Raw genomic sequence first — 19,685 nt, 5'->3', positions numbered from 1 at the left:
CCTCACAGAAGCTCTGAGCAGGATCCCAGGGGATGCCTGCCAAGAGTAAGGGTGGTGCTCTTATGGGGGTGGATGGGGGGATGCATCTGGGAGGAAAAGGGCACAGAGGGAAGGGGGGCCAGGAAAGCAGCACGCTGGTTGACAAGGAGCACATTAGCCAGGGCATAAAAGAAATCCGGTCACAAAATGCTCATTTTCAGCTTGGATTTATGTCCAAGATTTGTGCAAACAGCTGTCCAGGGATCAAGAACCACCCGAGTCTAGGCCTCCACACCACAAGGCTCCAGCTGAGGGCCTGGCGGCTCCAGGCTGGGGCCCCTCGGCCAACGGGGGTCTCTCGACTGGAGATCAGCATCCGCCAGCAGTGTCCACAGAGAACAGCAGGTCCAGGCCGACGGCACCTCTCTCCACTCGGGGGCACAGTGGTAGGCTTTTCCCAGTCACTCCAAAGGAGAGGCCCAGATGGACGCCTTCTGGATGGAGCCTCTCCAGTCTGCAGACCGTCCAGGTTGGGGCCAGGGCCCAAGCTGGCCATCCATCTCAGCATCCCGAGTGGCTGCAGCTCTGGCCACACAGAGCCTGTGGCCTCCAGTTGCCAGTAATCTGAAGTCAGCTGGCTCTATGAGACGAAGGTGGAGCAGGGGACTGGTTTCACTGAGGTCCTTCACGGTCATTTTTGGTGGACTCTAAATAAACAAATTTAGGACTTAAAGATGAGGTGGTACAGTAGCTTTCAAAGTCCTATGGAAACAAATACAGTAAGAGTGGGGGGAAAAACCAGGGTTGTTGGGTGTTAATGAGTGCCAGGCCCTGGTCGAAGCACCTTAGGTACATTTGTCATTCAATCCTTGCCCAAACCTAGGAAGCAGGCAGATTATTACCACTTTATGGGGGAGAGAAATGGGGCACAGGGGAGTTTTTAAAAACTTGCTCAAGGTCCCAGGTCTAGAAGTGTTGGCACCCAGTCAGTCTGGTTCCAGATTCCAGAAATGGAGTAGTTCTGGGAGAAGGGACAGTCCTGCCCATTAGGCCACCCTCTGCCCTCATCAAAGCAGATTCCTATGGCTCCACAGAACCCTTAGGGCTCCACGGGGAAACACGAGAAAGTGCCTGACCAGCTCAATGCCTCCTCCTCCCAACCACGAGATCCTCCAAACCACACCCCCTCCGAGTTGCCCTGCAGCCTCTGCCCACACTATTACAGAGGGGCCCTCGACCACCAGGCATGGCAGGCTCCATTTCTGCACAGCTGCAACCTTTAGAAAACTCCTCTTCGTGCTGAGACGGACTTGGCCTCCCCATGGCTCCCACTAGTTGCAATTCTGTTTCCAGAAGCCCCCACAGGCAAGGCCCCATAAAAGCCTCACAGAAAGCAAGGGAGAGACTAAGGGCCCAGAGTCCTTTCGCAACCAGCAAACAGACCATTTTAAAATGTCCAAGGCCTGCAGGCTATCCTTAGGATAAAGACCAGCCCTCCTGCTGGGGCTTACAAGGCCCTTGTGGTGGGACCTACCAACCTCTCTGACCTTGCCTTGCCTGCCTTCCTTCTCCATCTTGTTCCTGGCTCCAGCCAAGCCAGACTTCTGTCGATCCTCAAGTCAGCCATTGTTCTTCACTCCCTCCCACCAAGACCTTTGCACTTGTCTTGGCCTCCTCCCCAGCATCTTACACAGAGCATGGCACTTAGAACATCAAACTATAATCAGTGGAAGGAATGGTTTCAACTCCTTCATGATGCAGTCACCATCCCTTTCTTCTCAACACTATTTGAGAAACCTGCGCCTCTCCTCCACTGAGATCAGAAGGTAGCAAGACTGCCCCCAAACTGGGACAATCCTGGCAGATTAAAAAATTATCTTTTTATAAACCAAGGCCCATTACCAGGGGTCACACTCACCTGGTTCTGTAGGCCTGGCCGTAGGTAAGTCCATCACTTGGGAGCTCTGATTACGTACCCCTCCAAAGGGCATCCGCCAGGTGTATTCTGGCTGCAACAAAACTGGTGTTTAGTAATCAATAACCATAGTAGCAGCTACTGTGCCAGAACAGTATTAAGTTCATATTAATCAACTATAACTGAATCCTTACAACAACCCAGGTTACCAACCCCATTTTACAGGTTGGCAAACTGAGGCTCCAAGGGGATGGAGTAACTTGTCAAAGATCATCCAGCTTGGCAAGTGGTCAAGCTTTGATTTGAATCCAAGGCACTATAGTCCCACAGTACACCCCAGGGTTTAAAGATGCATGTAAGGAATGGTTATGGGGGAGAAGATGGGGGAGAAGCGGACGGGATGGGGAGCAGCTGGCACTGACCAGGTTGAGAGATGCCTGAGGGGCTGTGGCAGGGGCACTGAAGAGAATGAGAAAGGGGTCAGAAACTCTGGAGACAGAATGATAAGGAAAAAAGGGTAGGAAAACAGAAAAAGGAAACTGAGAAGGAAAAGAGAAGAAAAAGCAAAGGGAGAGAATGCATGGTGAAGACCTTATACCTGGTGACATGCGGAGGTCATGAAAAAGGTCAAACTCCTGGCCTGGCTGGCCGGAGAGAGCCCTCCTACTGGCCCTGCTCCCTTACCCAGCCTTTTCTGTCCCATACCAGGGCCCTTGAGCAGCCCTGAGCTGGAAGGTCCTGCCCCGGGGATGGCAAGCTGCACACCAGTCTGTTCCCAAGGGGCCAAGGATGCAGCTTCTGACTCTCTCCGTTGACCTTGCCCTTGGCATGTGTCTGGCTGGCCTGTGTGTATGTCCTGGAGTGAGGGAGGGGGCATGGACTCACCAGACGGAAGAGGCGTGAGTTGGGAAGTGGGGGCGGGTGCTCCATGGCCGTGGGGGGTGGGGGGTAGCGGATCTGGGACCAGTCCTCAAAGCCGGGGTGCGGCCCAATGGGGGGCATGGGCGGGTAGGCGTAGGGGCAGGCCCCGCAGAGGTGCTCCGGGTGGGGCTCCAGGTGGTAGCGGTCTGCCGAGGTCTGCAAGAAAGGCGGCATCTGGCTCTGGTCTGTGACAGGCTGCATGGGCCACCCCAGTGACATTCATCCCGTCTCCCATTCTCCTCTTAGAGCCTCAGTTCTCCGAAGGCTGGCAGTGGCCATGGAAGGCTGCACATGGGCCCAGAATACCAACTATGAGGACAGCTGGTATGCCTTGGGCGCTGGTTCTTTACCATGTAGTGTTCTAAATGCTCCAGCTGTGCTTTTTGTTTTGTCTGTCAAGCACTTAGCATCACACCTTGAATAAAGGGACAGAGGGCCTGACGTGTAGTCAAGCTCATAATTCATTCTGTCATCTGCTGGGCGTGTGTGTGTTCAGTCACTCAATCGTGTCCAACTCTTTGTGACCCCGTGGACTGTGGCCCAGGCTCCTCTGTCCATGGAATTTTCCAGGCAAGAATACTGGATCAGGTTGCCATTTCCTTCTCCAGGGGATCTTCCCGACCCAGGGATCGAACCCGAGTCTCTTGTGTCTCCTGCACTGGCAGCCGGATTCTTCCCTACTGTGCCACCTGGGGCCTCACTAGTTAGCTGGACACCTGAGCAACCAGTGCCTCCGGCATCAGACTGCGGCTCCCTGGAGGAGGTAAAATGCAGTAAGTACTGCCTCCTCCCTCAAGCCGCCTCACCTTTGCTTTCCTCTTCTGCTGCCTCAGAGCATCTTTCGCCTTTTCCTCATCTTTGAAGGCTTTTAGCTGAGAGGAAGAGGGAGGGAGAGAAGTCTGTCAGCAGAGGCACTTCCTGGCCAGGCCTGGATCCAGGGCCTAAGCAGGGTGGACTGGCCAACGCACGAGGCCACCACTCTGGGCTGTCCTGCCTGGCCCAGCGGTGGGAAAGGGCCCTAGGGGGCAGAGCACGGCCCAGGCCGGGGACTGCGGGTAAGGCCTGCTCACCATGGGCAGTCTGAACACAGGTCAGGACGGCTGCAGGAGCCTCACTGACGCCGTGCTTCAGCATTCATACCTTTTAGCTTCAGTGTGGAAAAGAGCGGATGGCTCAGAGCTAATTCCTACTTATGCTCTTTAAAGGCATCAAAACTGATTGTGGAAAAGCAGGGCTAGGAGAAGTAGAGAAGGGAGAGGACTTTCTGAGGGCCACAGAAATGTATCAGCAGAGCTGGAAGGAGAATCGGTGAGTGTCCTGCCAGCCAGTGTCGCCAGGGCCCTCCAACTCATGCGCCCTCCCCCTGGGCACAGCCAGCTGCCCGCTCCTGGGTCCTGCTCTTCTCACCTGGGCGTGGGACAGGGTGACCTGGGCTTGCAGTTTCTCCACCTGCTTCTTCAGCTCTTCCTTCTCTTCATTCATGCGCTCCCGGTCGCTACGCTCCCTCTGGAAGTCCTCCTCAAAGATCTTCACCTAAAGGGGAGGTGGAGGGGAAGGGAGAAGGGGGTGAGGGAGGAGGGACAGCTCTGAGTGGGGGCTCAGACCTGCTCAGACCCAGAATCTTGGGCCTCTGATAGGAGTCAGACAGCAGAGCTGGTTTTACCCTGTCTTGAAAATGCCCATGGGGAGAGGAATAGGTGTACCTCTGGCCCCAACCCCAACTACAAACAGAGTAGTTCTGGTCCTTTGATCTTATATTTTGGGCTTCAACCTAGGGCTTTATTGGAAAAAAGGATCCATGACTAAAAAACACAAAACTGGTCAACAGCCATCAAAACTAGTCCCATTCTTCCATTCTGCCAAGACCCACAGAGAGGTGGAGGCCACAGAAACAGTCTGAGTGGAGGACTGGAGTTCAGGCCTCCTGGTGCCAAGAGCAGGGGGCCTACAAAACTCTGCCCGAGGCTCTGGAGTGGGGGCTGGTGCCCTGGCAGGGAAGGGGCGGGCGGGGCCCTGTCTGCAGTTTCACATCCTCACTGCAGATCAGTGAGAAGCTGACCAGGCTCGGGACGATTTAGAAGGATCCGAAGCACGGGAGCAAATAGCACGGAAGCACGTGCGAGAACCAAAGCCTTCTCAACTTTCTTCACTCTGTGCCACTCAACGAGAAGGTCTGCATTTTATGCTACTGTTTAAGCACCTCTTTAGTATTTAATTTCCCTTAAATAAAGGGACAGAGGACTCAAGCACAAAGCCATGATCAGGCAGAAGTATCTAGCTAGACTTTAACAACACAGTTTTGCCTTTACTGTATTTATTGCTTATAGTTACTTTCTAATTATGACAAATAATAAATGGTTTTCCCATTTGCAGGAGAAATCTAAAGTTCCCTTTTAAATATATTTATTGAGTTTATTTAAACATATAGATAACTAATAAGGATCTACTATATAGCACAGGGAACTCTACACAATACTACACAATGACCTATATGGGAAAAGAGCCTAAAAAAGAGTGGATATATGTATATGTATAACTGATTCACTTTTCCGTACAACAGAAATTAACAGGACATAGTAAATCAAATAAACTCCAGTAACAGTTCATTTTTAAAACATAAATTTAAAAAATTTTGCTTTTGAAATATTAGGGAAATAATAGCAGAGCTGGGGCATAGAAATGTTTAAACCATGACAGTGGTAGAGGAATGACCTAGATAGGGACATACTGCTGGCAAGGATAAACCTATACCAGACAGGAGTCCTGGCCGATGGCCAGTGGACTGCAGATTACAGCTTGCATGACTCACGGTCCGTCCTAGGCCCTCAGGGTTGCTCCAACTCCCACTGGGCACCACCTACCTAACCCGTTCCCCTCAAACTCACCTGCTGTTTCAGCAATTCGTTCTGCGTGAGCAGCTCCTGTTTCCTTAGCAGGCCTCCAGCTCCTTCTGGGCTCCCGAATGCTGTTGGAGAGGACGGGGAGGCCTGAATGCTCAGTGCTTCCTCCAGGGCCTAGAATCAGGAAGAAAGGAGATGGGCCTGTCAGCAGAAGCCCTGGGAAGTCAGGTCCCATTGAAAGGGTCAGGCCCACTGAAAGACCCCGATCATGATAAGGATAATAATAATAACCACCACTATTTAATAAATGCCATCTTATAGATGAACACTATATGCATATCAGTTTACTGAATCCTCTCCATAGTCCTATGAAGAAAAACTATGACCTTCACTCATTTCATGGATGTGAAAACTGAGGTTCAGAGACCTGAAGGGATTTGTCCAAAGTCAGACAGCTAGTAAGTGGCAAAGCAGGTATTCAAAGCCAGTACGTGCTCTTAACCAGCAGCCTAAACTGTGGTCTCTATGTAGAAGGGAGAAATCTCCCTTCCCTGAGGATAAGTGGCTCAATTCTTAGCACCCAGACCTAGAAAGAATATGAAGTCCTTTGGAGGAAGAAGCTAAATCTCCTGGACCTGCCCAGAGATTCTCCAGCTTCCATAACCCATTCCCACCAAGCCAACCTCTCCAACCCCAGATCTTCTGTAGTTAGATTAGCCTGGATTTTAATTTTGATGTAATTAATTTTTACCTTTCCAACCCTGAAAATGGGCTGAAACATCACCAAATAATATTTTGAGATTTTTTGTAAAAGCTCTGTTTTACTACCTTCACAGAATACTTTTCCTTGAATAAATAGTGTGCTCACATTCTCTTGAAAGTTATTCATTAGCTGGTTTTCTCCTTGCACCCTGTTAACATGTTGCTTGAGAACTTTGGAACACCCCTCAAGACTGGCCATCCTCATCAGAACCTGGGCGGCAGGGCGTCTGCTGGCCCTGTGACAGCACTGCTCACAGTGCCTCCCTGGACCCTGGGGAAACCTTGCCCAGCTGGGACTCAGGCCCCTCCTTGTCTCCTGGACTCCCCCAGAAACAAGAGGAGACTGCAGGGCTGAGAGTGAATTCAAGGGGCTTTCCTGGTCCATCAGCTAAGACTCCACGCTCCCAGTGCAGGGGGCCTGGGTTCGATCCCTAGTCAGGAAACTAGATCCCACATGCTGCAACTCAGAGTTCATATGCCACAACTACAGATCCTGCATGCTGCAACTAAGACATGGTGCAGGCAAAGAAAATCAAATTTATGTACATATATTTAAAGCGTAAATTCAGAATGCTCGAGGGAAGGCTATGACTGCACCTCCCCCTCCATCTGTCCCATTTTTCTGATGAGCAGACTGAGGTCCAGGGACAGGGAGAGCCTTGCATTAGTCATCCTTACAAGTTTCTGTCCCCAGCTACAGCGCAGAAACCTGGAGGGCAGTGATCCTGCCTGGGTCATCTCTACAACCAGCAGTACACAGAACATTCTGCCTGGATTTAGAGCCCCAAGTCCCCTAGCTTGGGATAGATCATTCTTTTCAATGAGAACAAGTCCCAAAGCCCCACACTTGGCATCATCAATGCTTATCCAACACCAAAACCAAGCAGAGTCACCCCAGCAGGGCTGGGACCCAGTGAATACAAACTCACAACAGAGTTTGCTGTGAGCAGAAAGAGCAAGCAGACAAAAGAGGAAGAAAATCTGAGCCTTCAAGAAAGATTCCTTTCAAAGCCTCTCCATCAGCTCACTCCTTTAACCCCTGCACTACAAGGTGGGCAGGGCTAGCATGGTTCCAGCCAGGGTTCAGGTGGCAAAACTGAGACCCGGATAGGTTACAGGGGCTATAACTGGGACTAGAACCATCCCCCAGCCCAGCCCACTGCCCCTCACATTGGCTCAGAGCAGAGGGATCCCTTTACCTGGGCTCCCCTAGCCCTAGCTCCACCCCTGCCCCAGGCCATGTTTCCCTGGATCCCCCTTCTCGAGGGTAGGAACTCAGGCCAGAGCTCATCCATTCCCTTCAGTTTTTCCTGAACACATGCTTGGTGCCAGGCGCTGGGGGTATGTGCCCTGGTGAAGACGCACACCTTCCAACATTGGATGGGAGGATGGCTGTCAGTAAGTAATCACAAGAAAATGCCAGAAGGGTTTGAAAGAAGCTGCTGGTGCTTTAGCTATAGAACAGGGAAACTCGAAGGAGACTCGGGAAGGCCTTCCTGGGAAACGGTGTTAGAGCTAAACCTGAACGATGAGTGGGTGGCACTGCGTGAGCAGACAGCACATCCCAGGGCCTTCCCAGCTCATCCAGCCGGGCACTCAGCGTGCGGGGAGCAGGGCAGAGGCAGTAGAAACCCTGGGGCAGCACCCAGGCCCTCAGCACCCTGACCCTGACCCAGGAGTCACCCCTCCTGAGCTGAGGGTGAGGGCACAGGCCATGGGGTGGGCTCTGCCGCAGGGCTCCGGGAAGCCCCGCCCACCCCAGACCTTGACTGCACCCACCTTGTTGAGCCGCTGGATCTCCTTCTCCTGGTACTCCCGCTGCCGGGTGAGTGGGCTCAGCTGGTCCTGTAGATACTTGACCTTCTGGCGCAGCTCCTTGGCCTCTGCTGTCAGATGCTCCCTGTCGGTCTGCAGTGGACACAGGGCTGGTGAGCAGGGAGCTGGACCCCCTGACCGCCTGCCTCGTCCCCGGGTGACCGCACCGCCCTCCCTCGCTCTCACTCCACAGCCCCATGATGCTCAAGCACAAGGCCCTGTGCAAGGCATCCCCGTGAGAGTAGTAATGTCCACATGGTCCTGCCCTCAAGGATAGGGCAGCCCAGCTGAGTGGAAGGCCCCAGGTTCCATCGCCACCTCCTCCAACAGCGAGGTGAGCCCTCGGCACTGACAGAGCCTTCTCTGGTCTAAGCTCATCTGTCCATCATGGATAAGGGGTTCGTAACAGGAGTCACAGATGGGCTTCAGGAGGTCCGTGAGCCCCCACACCGAGTGCAAAATTTTGACTGCAATTTATAGAGAGAAAAGCCACAGTTTCTACCAGGCTCACACAGGGGTCTGCTACGATGCACAGAAAGTGATGTGATTGACAGTCTCCAAAGGACCTCTCAGCTCTTACAGTCTCTAAGTCTAGCAGAGAAAAGACCCTCAAAGAGATAAACACAGCATGAGGCGGAAAGGGGTCCTCCACAGAGAAATAAAAGTTCTGTGAGGTTAAAGAAAGAACACTCCTGCCGAAACCAGAAAGAAACCAGGGAAGGCTTTAAGGTGGAACCCTGCTTCCATACATACTATGGAACAATCCAGGTTCTTTACCACAAACTGTCACAGCTGGAAAGGCCCTCAGAAAGCATCAAGTCCTAGCCCCTTTATAGGACTATCCAGAGGTGACTTATCCAAGACTACACAGTGAGCTAGAGCTAAACAAGAATCCAGGTCTCCTAATTCTGGTGTTTTTTGTCCTCTTGCAAGCCAAGGGGAGGGTTTAAAATAGAAGAGGGCAGTATGGTGCAAAGGCCAGGCATACCCACATGAAACTATTTCTGTGTGTTTATGTGTGCTGGAGGCCTGGAAAAAATACATCCAAATGGAAACAGTGATGACCACAGGGGAGGGCCTGGAACTGGGGGGTGGGGTGGTAAGGAGAGATGGTCTGGGGAAGCTCCCAACTGTAACTGTTGTGTGAACATGTCAATATTCTACAAACTAGCTGGTGAGATGCTTTCAGCCGGCGATGACAGAGAGCAGCCTTGGCTGGATCTTGTGGGAATTGTTACAGGCTCTCGTGTAAGAGGTTCTGGGTCCGCACGGCCTCTATGGCCCCATGTCCCTATCCACAGGGCCACAGAAGCTTTGTTCTGAAAATTCCACCTTTCCCCCAGCTGACTGGGAAGAGTGTCAGATGCCAGGAACCTAGCCCACCCACTGACGGGAGCCAGGACCAGGCTGCCTGCCCCAGCTGTGACTGTGCTCTCACGAGAAAAGACTGGCAGTGTCCCCCGTAACACACATCCCCAGGGATGGGGCAGTCACCAGGGCAGGCTGACTGCTTGGAGAAGGCCCCTGCTGACGGGAGGGAACTCTGAAATGCAAACCATGTTGGAAATGGCCATTTCTAAGTCAGGCAAAAGCAGCCTCTGCCTAGTTCTCATGAAGGTGAAAACATGGTGATATAAAATCTCCAGGGAACCTGGGGGTCAAATGGCCTCTCCTCCTGAAGCTGCCCCAGGATCAGGGCCGTGGCTGGTGTCAGTCACACACACGCTGGTCAGATGCTCCTTCTTCAGGGGACCTGTCCCTGCTCCCCTCCACACACACCCTCAGAATGAACCTGATCTCCCTTCACGTTCTCCCCTTGTACCTTCTGTGATGTACTTAACACACATCTACTCATTTACTTCTGTAATGAGACGTTCTATGTCTCTTCCCCCAGGGGCGGGGTTGGCCGTTCACTGCTGACTCCGTGTACCCCGCGCTGTGCCTGGTGCGTCGCTGTTGAACAGTGACCGGATGAAGGACGAGAGGAAGCTCTAATGCTGGAGCCCCTCCCCGACAGCAGCCATCACCACTGTGCAGGTTCCACAGCTCCCACCCCCATCAGGTGTACTGCAGCAGGCCTGGGGAATCTTGTCACATTCTGTGCTTCCCTGTACAGTTCCCTAGACCCTGAGACTTTAACAAAAAGCTCTCCGTATGAAAAAAGAAAAAAATGAAAAACATACCTAATCCAATCTCGATTTTCAGGTGGGAAACTGAGGGAGAGCTCAGGAAAGCGCTTTTGCCTCAGGCCACACAGCCCTTGAGTACCGGAGTCAGAGAGGGAACCGGGTCTCCCGACTCCCACCCCCAGCTCCTGGCTGATGGGGAGAAGAGAGCAGGCCTCTGGAGCTGAGTTTGCGAGACCCACAGTCATACTTACCTCCTCCATTTCTATCTTGGACTTGGCCAGGAGCAGCTTGCGGTCAAAGTCACGCTGCTTCTGCTCCCGCTCGGCCTCCAGGTCGGTCACCTGCTTCTGCAGGTCTGCCAGCTTCTGTCGCAGCTCCGTGATCTGGGAGCAGAGGCAGGGAGAGGGAGCGTGTGAGGGCCGGGGTGGACCCCCACAGTCCAACGCTACAGTGAGAGAAGCAGCATGCACAGCGCTGAGGATGCCCTGAGAGCCTAGCAGAGAAGCAGGGGCACGGCCTGGAGTTCCCATCACCCTCACAATACCTTCTGCTCGTACTGCTGCTTCATGGACCGGAAATGCTGGTCCCATTGCTTGTTCACTTCCAGCAGCTGCGGGGGAGAGACTGGGGTTAGCAGGAGACACGCAGAGGAGGACCAAAGAGAGCCAACGCCACCACCACCAGCTTCATGGGTATGTCATGCAGCATGTGTGGGTGGTGGGTCCACACGCTGCCTTGATCCCGAGCTTCTCACAACCTTTCCTCAGAGTGAGTCAGCTTTATCAACTGCCACCTTTTACCCTCACCAGGAAAGCAAGACTAACACCAAGACACAGAAACCGTACATAATTCTGGTATAGAATTATGGGACCCACATGCATGCAGAGGGCAATTCGGGACTAGGTATTGACTTCAAGTTCTCTTTAACCAAATAATTCCACTCTGAAAGATGTAGCCAAAAGAAGCACTTGCACAAGTGTGTAAAAAATATGTGTATTAGTGATCATCTCAACAACGTTTATATTGCAAAAAAAAGGATCGAGGCAAACCTGAGCATCGGAAGTAGGTTACGGAAATGATAGAATTAAACAGAAACTGGAGCACTGCACAGCTACTCAGAAAGCTGGGCGCCTGACACATCGCCTGTGTTCTGAGATGACACTAGTTACTTGCCATAGTTTTGATATATCAACAATTCTTCAGTGAGGGAAAACCACCCAACATCGTTAAATTAATAAAACAATGGAAAGGGGATCCTTTCCAATTCCAAAAACATTAAAATATGATAAAAAGTACTCAGAATTAAAGAATCACAGAGTATGCTTTTATATATAAATATAATAAATACCCTCAAAGATATAGCCAATTTTAAGAAAGGAAAAAAGCAATCTGCAATGTGGTATTTTGACATCATTTTTACAAACATCACACATTAGTAGGTATACAGACAAAATTCAGGAATATGCAAAGAACTGTTATAAACTGTGGTCATTTCCAGGAGGTGAGATGCTCCATCTTTTCATAAAGAGTATTTTTTAATATTATCTTTGTAATAAAAACATATATATACCTTACAGCAATACAGAAAGAAAACTAAATGAATATGCACCTAAACAAAAGACCAGTGGAGCCTAACTTTCAAATGTGCTGGAGGATGAGGGAGGGCAGAGAGGCCCAGGGATTGGACAAGAGCCTGAGCTGCGTGGAGAGGAGCGGCTCAGTCAACGGAGAAGATTAGGCTTCCCACCTCTGGTCCAGAAACATCAGGGACGGAATACGCATGAGACACGAGGGAAGAGCCTCAATTTCTGGAGACTCTCGGCTGATTGGGAGCAGTGCTACAAGCAGGTGAGGGGTCTCTCCTTCTGTGACAGACCCTTCCTGAACCAGCTGCGTGGTGACAGGTGACAGGCTCCCCATTCCTGATGCTGCACTTGCCTCCTATCACCACCTCTCGCCACCACTCAGGGTTCACCATGGGAGCCTTTCTAAACTAAACCCCCCTCAACAATGATGGGCCACGCCCTGAAGGCCATGTCCTCGAGTGACTCCTATGGGCAAGGGGACTGATCAGGAGACAAGAGCCCAGGGCAAGGCAGCGTGTCTCATCCTTGGCAGATGGTTCAGTGGTCACCATGACAGCTCATCACAGAGACCAGTCAGAGCCAGGGGCCAGGAAGGGCCTTTGTCCTGCGGGCCCCGGAAGTGGGGAAGGATCTTCCCTGACCCCCACCACCCTCTCCAGCCACCTACCTCTGTGCGCTGCTGCTCCAGCATCCTCACCTTCTTCTCAGCCGCACCTAGGGCCCCCACCTCTGGAGTTTTACTTGCCGTCACACCAGCCTAGGAGGAACACAGAGGGGCCTGCAGCAGAGCCTCAAACAGCACTTCTCTCGCCCACTCAATGCTCCTCCAAGGCTACTCACCCCCAAGACCCAGGCCCCTGTCTCCTGCCTCTCTAACCTCTCACCCACCAGTCCCAGCCATAACTGAGCCTCTTACATCCACACAGACCATCATTCCCCTTCCCTGATCCTCAGTGGCTCTGAGGCCCTTCTTACCCCACCCCCTCCCCATAGACACTTCTTTCCCTGTTCAGGCTCTATCTCTATGGCACTGCCAGCTGCCCTCCCTTCCTCCACACATCAGCCAAAAGTCCTCTGAAGGCAAGAGTTAACTATTTTTAAAAATACTTTATAAAGTGTTTATTTTCTAAATGTTTTATTAACAAATATACAAATAAAGACATGTGTACATGTGTGACCAGTACAAGTATTTCGTTGCTCTGGCCTCTGAGAGGGCCTAAAGCAGTGTCACTCAGGTAACAGTGAGCACAGATCTTGGTTTCTAAATAGCACTCTCCAACAAAAAGAAACAGGACTCCTTGGAGAAGTGGTTAATTTCATGGCTGGGGCAGAGAAAATATAAGGTGAGTATGGAGCAACTTGTGACACCACAGAAAGTAAGGAAGTGTTCAATCATCATCATCAGAAGAAAGGCATGTCAAATGGGCACAGGAGGCAACTTGGAAGAACTTCCCATGACCAAAGCAGGAAGAATTTGAACAAGAAAATAAATCACGACGGTGTTGGGTTATAAGCCAAAGGATAAAACATCCTTGAGTCCATATTAATAGAAACAGATGAATAAAAAAATAAATGGGGGAGAAGGGACAAGAAGAATTCCAATTAGTAAACAGACGAGGAATGAGGGAAAGCCAAAATCACCATTAGAAGGCTGTAGTGATAATCATGGCAGTCAAGATCTGCCAGTGTTTACCAAAATAAGTATAAAGAGAAACAGCACATCTGCAGTCTCAAGTATATCCTCGAAAATAAATATTAATTACAAAAGAAAAATTAGTCCCTTTATTATGGAGAAACCTGACAGACAGACCGTTAGCCAAATGATCAAGATTGGGTGTAAATGGACATACTGACGTCTCATACCCTTGACGTGTTACAAGATGTCACTCCTGTGGTCTTCTTGTCCAAATCCACAACATCAATCTAATTATAAGAAAACACCAGAGGAACCCAAATTGAGGGACATTCTACACAATAGCTGAAAGCCTCAAGAATCACTGGAGCTGACACAGGCAGAGGGGACTAAAGAGATGGTACAACCAGATGCAATGTGGCATCCTGGATTTGATCCTGGCACAGAAAAGGGGCACGAATGAGAGACAGGTGAAATCCGAACCAAGTCTGCAGTTTAGTTAACAGTATTGTGGCAATGGTCATTTCCTGGTGTTGATCATTGAACCATGGTTACGTAAGATGTCAAGGCGACTGGGAGATGGGCACTCTCTGTACTATTCACTACTCTTCTGCACATCTACAGTTATACCAAAATAAAAAGTTTAAAAAAAAATGTTTTTTAAATATGAAGCATTGAGGTGAAAGAACAGGAGGAGGTCATCAATTCAGAAACTGAACAGCAAAAAAAGGAATGAAAAGAAACCGAACAGCAGTTCTACCTCTAAGGCCCTGCATGATGTAGGCCAAGGTCCACACTCTCAGTACAAGATCAAACAGGACAGGCCCAACCTCTGACATCCTGTAGGCCTGACAGCATTTATCCTGGAGTCACTGTCCACATACCCAGAAGTAAGGAGAGAGGGCTAGGGGAGTCCTCCAGGGGTGCCACCTCCATTAAGAAAAGTGAGAGATGGGCCTGCCCCTAGAAGCCTGATGCCTCCTGGAGGGGAGCTGTGCTTAATATTACTGGGGAAGGAGGAAGAGGGGGTTGCTCCTGGAGGTGCACCCTTAAGCTACACAGAGAATGAGTGAGTGTGAATGAAAGTCGCTCCGTCGTGTCCGACTCTTTGTGACCCCATGGACTGGACTCCAGGCCAGAATACTGTGTGGGTCCCCTTCTCCAGGGGATCTTCCCAACCCAGCGATCAAACCCAGGTCTCCAGCATTGCAGGTGGATTCTTTACTAGCTGAGCCACCAGGGAAGCCCCTGTCCACAGAGAAGAGAGACCAAATCTGTCATTAAAAGTGACAGTCAGTGTTCAGTTTACCATTTGCCAAGTGCTAAATCTACTTCACAGGCATCACATCACTGAACTCTCCAATCATCCTCTGAGGTAAGTGCTATTATCTCCATCTCACAGAAGAGGAAACAGGTCAGAAAGTTCATGTAACCTGTCCAAGGTGGCAGCGTGGACAAGAGGTGGGTTGAGCCTGCATTTAACCCACATGTAACTGCAAGGCACAGGCTTCACAATCACCTGCAATGCAAGCCTCTTATGGGATCTTCCTCCCTGGCAAGGCAGTAAGAGCATCTGGCCTTTCTAGACACCAGTGATGTCAAGGGCTTTGCAAAAGCGAAGAGGGCTGCCCACACACCACCGTGAATCCAGAGATCAGGAGAATCCATAAGGCACTTCCACAAGAAGGCAGACAAGGCAGGCCCTGATGTGAGGCGTAAACAGAAGAAGAGAGGGGCTTCACGAGCTGTGAATCAGAAGGCCATTCATCAGCATGTCGGCCTGTTACCCCATGTCTGCCTGACAGCAGCAGGTGGATACAGGAATCTGGACAGTGTGATGTCACACGGCCTCTCCAAACCTCCTGCCATAAACAGCCATGGCAGTCTCATGGAGTAAAAGTCCCTGCCCTGCCTCCCTGACGTGTAGAGAGGAAGTCCAAACCAGATAATGAATTGGCAAATCCTGGGTAAATTCTACCTTGTCACATAGTAATAAGGAATTAAGTTATTAGGATAATTATTGCTATTACACAAGTGTGGGGATTGTTAAAGACACTGATGGCTGTGCAGCCATTAAACCTCATTAGAGAAGAAAAATATGTCAGTAAAAAGCTGGTACTCAGCTCTGCAGGAAGACACAGACCAGGCGAGGGGCCAGCCAACTCCCATGCAGGAACTGGAAGTGAGCCAGCACTGGGAGCAGCAGTGGGGAGGAGGCAAGTGGGCCCAGGGCATTTGCAGGCCTTGCTGAGTCAGCCCACACCCTCTTCGCATGTCAGAGGCTCCCGGAGCACGACCACAGGAGCTTAACACAGTCCCCTTGGGGGCTCTCTCAAGCTAACATCCTAATTCCACTAGGAGTATCTGAGACATTAAACTGATTCTGGGAGCCACTCTACAAGAGAGACTGACAAACTGGAATGAGTTTAGGGGAGATGCCCAGACAGCACAAGTGACTCGACACCGCCTTTATGAGCAATGACTAAAGGAGCTGCAGCTATTCAGCCTGAAGAAGCTATGCGGACCCCACAGGCTAAGCGTGTGTTCCAGGGAATGGGACGCTCCCTGTGGCTGGCAGCAGAACATGCGCTGAGAAGCGGAAGCTCCAGGGAGGTGGACTGTCAGAACAAGCCAAGGAAATGCTGTCTAACAACCAGAACCTTCCAGCAGTGGGACTGGCTCACTGCCCTGGAGGCTGGGCACTGGCCATCAGGATCTGGGGAAGGAGTTTCTGACCACATACCTGCTGCAGTGCCGCCGCCCCCTTCTTGCCCGTGCCTTCCATCTTTGGTGAGCCTGGCCGCCCGGAGGCACCGTCTTTACTGCTGCTCATCAACAACTTCCTAAGTTCCAGGTTTTCCTCCCTGGGTTGGAGGCAAACAGAAAGGTCATACTGCAGGCCCCGGGTAGAGGAGACGGGGGTCTCAGGCATCTTACTCGTCTGAATTGCAGCTGAGTCCTGGGGAGTAAGGGAGTCCCTGAGACCTGCCCTCAGGTGGAGCTACAAATGGCATCCTCACGCCACTCTGCATGACCTCTCTGGAATTCTCTGATCTTCACCAACAATCCATCCCCAACCATGGGATGTCTGTATACGTGAGATCTTCAGGATACATCCACACTGCATTAAATAACCCTGGATTGGGACGTCTTGGTGGTCTAGTGCTTAAGACTCCAGGCTTCCACTGCAGGGTGCAGGCTTGATTCCTGGTCAGGGAACTTAAGATCCTCCATGCTGCATGGTGCAGCCAAATAAACAAATAACCCTGGATCACACTCTGAGAAAGTTCCACCCTTTCCAATTATCCTCAGACATCCTGCACGGGGTAAGTCTCAGTTTGGTGCTCACAGGTCCTGAGCGCCTCTCTAGTGCTGGCAAGTGTCCCACGTTGACTGAGAAAGCAGCCTTCAAGGTTCAGAGCCTTCAGTGGGCAATTCGCCAGAATTAATCATCTTTCCATTTTTGCTGTATTTATTGTTGGAGGCATCTTCTATTTATTCCAAGTAATGCTGTTTTCCAGTTACTCTAGTGTAAGTTTTCTTTATAATAATCTTCAGTAAAAACATGATGCAAATTAAATTCTTAAGTAAATACTAATTAGGTGATAAAAGGTACAAGACAAATGGTGATGTGGATTCACGTACGACTGAAATATGGATTTCTTCATATTCTTTTGCCAGCTGGGTTCCACATGAAAATAGCCTCAGTTTCCTTCTGCAGGGTGAGGGGTTTGGCCCACGTGATCTCAAAGGGCTGAGCTCTGATGGTCAAGACCAGTGTTTCTCTGGGGTGATCGTGGACCTACTTATACTGTAACTACAGAAAACGTGCTTATGGGCCCACTGGAAAATGCAGACACCTAGGTCTCACCCCAGACCCACTGAATCAGAATCTCAGCACAGGAGAGAGGGTGCAGAGTGCAAACCTGCAATGCTTTTCCTGACCCTCGGCGATTCTGATGCACAACTAAGTCTGGGACCAGGAGCCAGCCCAGAAGAGCGTTCCCTGACAGTTCTCAGGAAACAGAGCAGGACAGGATGGTGACCAGCAGAGGGCAGCAAAGTCCAGAGCTCCGTCTCCAACAGCCAGCAAGCTGTTGTTAACAGGCAGGTTGCCAAGGAAGGAGTGCACTTTCGTCCAGACCTTCTGAAGCTCTGAAGGCACTTTATACACAAACACTCCTCACGGCATTAAATGGACCAGAGAGGAAATACTTGAGGAGAAGGACCAAGAGACCTGACACCCAAAGCAGAGCTGGGCACAGGGCTCGGCGCTCTCAACCCAGAAATCAGTGCCACACACCACTGCCCGCCTCTTGCCCAGCCGGCTCCTCACGCCTTCTGGGCGGAGCCTGGACTTACCGCAGCCTCTCAGCAGCCTGATCCCGCTGTTCCAGGCCCTTATCCAGCTTGGACTTCAGGGCCTCGTTCTCTTTCCGAAGCTGCTCACAGAGCGTCTGCAAGGCAGAGAGGGAGATGGGGGCAAAGTAAGGGAAGGAGTGCACTCCAAATGCAGAATGATGCTGGAGGTGGGGGAGGCACTATAACCACACTACGTCCCAACACGATATCCCCATTGCATGGCCTCACCCAATTCCTCCTGGGACAGCAGGACTCAAGCCAAAGTCCCACCCAGGCTCCTCTCAGCATCAGCCCCCTCAGGAGCCAGCCATAAGGAGGCCTGACCAAGAGTCAGCCACAAGGCCTCCTGGTCCTCCAAGGTCATCGCTCCTCCTCTGTTCCCACCGCCTAAAGTGCTCTTCCACACCAGCTGTCCCCTGGCTGACTTCTACTCCTGCTTCTGGTCTTGGCCTAAATGTCAAACCTCCTCCGAGAAGTCCTCCCTGACTCCCACATGCAGGTAAGCCAGGTCACCTCCGTTATCCTTGCCCACGTCCCCTGCTCTCACCCTCCCGGTACCTGTGGCAATTACAGCTACAGAATCATCAGTGTCATTACCTTCTTTGTGTCCACCCACCCCACCCCTACTAGTCCACAAGCTTCCAGAAGGCTGGGATCCCCTCGCCACTCTCTCGTCCCCTGCAGGACCCCCACCTAGCCCAGGGTCCAGCACAGCTCAACACTTAATCCCGCTGAAGGAACATACAACCGCATGACTGAACTGCCAAATTAATGAAGGACCGTGAAGACCTGAGTCCTAAGAGGCCTAGAGCTTAGGCGATTTGGAGCATGAATGAGGCATCGGAGGAGGGGTGGTTGTGAGGCTGTCAGCTGGCAAGTGGGAAGACAGGGTATTGGGTCAAGACCTCACCAATTTCCAGTGTGGCTCAGGATTCCCTCACTTTTGAGGCACATTTCCTTCCCTTACAAAGTGGAAAAACTATACCTCTCCTGCCTCCCTTACAGGGCTGCTATGAGGACCTACAAAACCGTGAGAACACAAGGGCCTCATCAGCTGCCAGGCCCTCGATAACCTTTGAGGATGCGTGAAGTGCCGTGAGGTGGGGGACGTGGAAGACGGGGAGCCAGATTCAGGGCCTCACAGATGGAAGGAAAGGAATGGCTAACTAGTAACGGTGATGCACCAGGTCAGGACTAAATGACTCAATCTTTCAACAGCTATCTAGTGAGCACCCCACCTGTAGCCCATACACAGTGGGGTGCTCTGCCACTCACCGCCTCAGTGGAGCCTCACAGCTTTCCCAAAGCTACACAATTCAGTTCAGTTTTAAATGCTGGCCAGGGAATTCCCTGGTGGCCCAGTGGTTAGGAGTCGGTGCTTCCACTGCCATGGCCCAAGGCTCAATCCCTGGTTGGGGAATTAAAATCCTGCAAGTTGAGAGGTATAGCCAAATGTAGGTGCTCATTCTCTCTCTTTAGTCCCTAAGTCATGTCCGACTCTTGCGACCCCATGGACTGAAGCCTGACAGGCTCTTCTGTGCATGGGATTCTCTAGGCAAGAACACTAGAGTGGGTTGCCATTTCTTTCTCCAAAACGTAGTAGGCTAGTACAGATTAAAAAAAAAAGTGCATAAGGTTGCATAGCTCTTAAGAATCACCACTGGGACTAAACGCCATCTGGCAGACCCTAAATGGTGCCTTTCCCCTGTGATGAAAGAGCAGAGAAGGCAGGTGGCACTCTGT

General features: G+C 51.2%; 1 protein-coding gene and 1 long non-coding RNA gene across 6 annotated transcripts in view; one reads left to right on the top strand and one right to left on the bottom strand.

The window, feature by feature from the left end:
• Positions 1–165: 165 nt before the first annotated feature.
• Positions 166–19,685, bottom strand: part of TNIP1 (TNFAIP3 interacting protein 1) — a 44,797-nt gene continuing 25,277 nt past the window's right edge. For 2 of the 5 annotated variants that reach the window (XM_040239564.1, XM_040239567.1), the window contains 12 exons: positions 17,943–18,037; positions 16,324–16,444; positions 12,615–12,704; positions 10,906–10,971; positions 10,613–10,744; positions 8,197–8,325; positions 5,701–5,829; positions 4,223–4,348; positions 3,622–3,687; positions 2,780–2,971; positions 1,898–1,988; positions 222–686 (listed from right to left, as the gene is read on the bottom strand). In XM_040239564.1, coding sequence (XP_040095498.1) covers positions 652–686; positions 1,898–1,988; positions 2,780–2,971; positions 3,622–3,687; positions 4,223–4,348; positions 5,701–5,829; positions 8,197–8,325; positions 10,613–10,744; positions 10,906–10,971; positions 12,615–12,704; positions 16,324–16,444; positions 17,943–18,037 — 1,272 coding nt within the window. In that variant the 3' untranslated portion in view covers positions 222–651. Of the gene's footprint in view, positions 687–1,897; positions 1,989–2,779; positions 2,972–3,621; positions 3,688–4,222; positions 4,349–5,700; positions 5,830–8,196; positions 8,326–10,612; positions 10,745–10,905; positions 10,972–12,614; positions 12,705–16,323; positions 16,445–17,942; positions 18,038–19,685 lie in introns of all 5 variants that reach the window. The other 3 variants (XM_040239563.1, XM_040239565.1, XM_040239566.1) reach the window with 3 other exon arrangements.
• On the top strand, positions 3,448–5,200 carry LOC120863397. Its single transcript, XR_005720983.1, has 2 exons — positions 3,448–3,578; positions 4,021–5,200. It is a non-coding gene; the product is annotated as an uncharacterized LOC120863397 (long non-coding RNA).

The sequence above is a fragment of the Oryx dammah genome, unplaced genomic scaffold, assembly GCF_014754425.2.
Source record: "Oryx dammah isolate SB20612 unplaced genomic scaffold, SCBI_Odam_1.1 HiC_scaffold_5, whole genome shotgun sequence".
Lineage (NCBI taxonomy): Eukaryota > Metazoa > Chordata > Mammalia > Artiodactyla > Bovidae > Oryx > Oryx dammah.
This window is presented reverse-complemented; position numbering and strand designations above follow the sequence as displayed.